General features: G+C 36.3%; 1 protein-coding gene across 1 annotated transcript; it reads left to right on the top strand.

Annotated features, from left to right (window-relative positions):
- Nucleotides 1-9: 9 nt before the first annotated feature.
- On the top strand, nt 10-402 carry LOC128251381 (zinc finger protein 723-like; the record flags this gene model as incomplete). Its single annotated transcript, XM_052978245.1, has 1 exon — nt 10-402. A coding segment is annotated over one exon (393 nt), but the record flags the coding sequence as incomplete, so codon positions are not given.

Raw genomic sequence — 402 nt, forward strand, 5'->3', positions numbered from 1 at the left:
AAATCGTTCTCCCAAAGTACACATTTGACTGTCCATAGAAATAGTCACACAGGAGAAAAACCATATCAGTGTGATATCTGTGGTAAATCATTCTCAAAAAGTCCATACTTAACTATACATAAACGTATTCACACAGGAGAAAAACCATATCAGTGTGATATCTGTGGTAAGTCATTCCCTGGCAGTAGTGCCTTAGCTACTCATAAGCGTGTTCACACAGGAGAGAAACCATATCAGTGCGATGTTTGTGGTAAACCATTCTCACAAAGTGCACACCTAACTGTACATAGACTTATTCACACAGGAGAAAAACCATATCATTGTGATATCTGTGGTAAATCATTCTCAAAAAATAAATATTTAAGTACTCATAGATGTATTCACACAGAAGAAAACCCATAG

Source organism: Octopus bimaculoides, unplaced genomic scaffold (genome assembly GCF_001194135.2).
Source record: "Octopus bimaculoides isolate UCB-OBI-ISO-001 unplaced genomic scaffold, ASM119413v2 Scaffold_354017, whole genome shotgun sequence".
Taxonomy (NCBI): domain Eukaryota; kingdom Metazoa; phylum Mollusca; class Cephalopoda; order Octopoda; family Octopodidae; genus Octopus; species Octopus bimaculoides.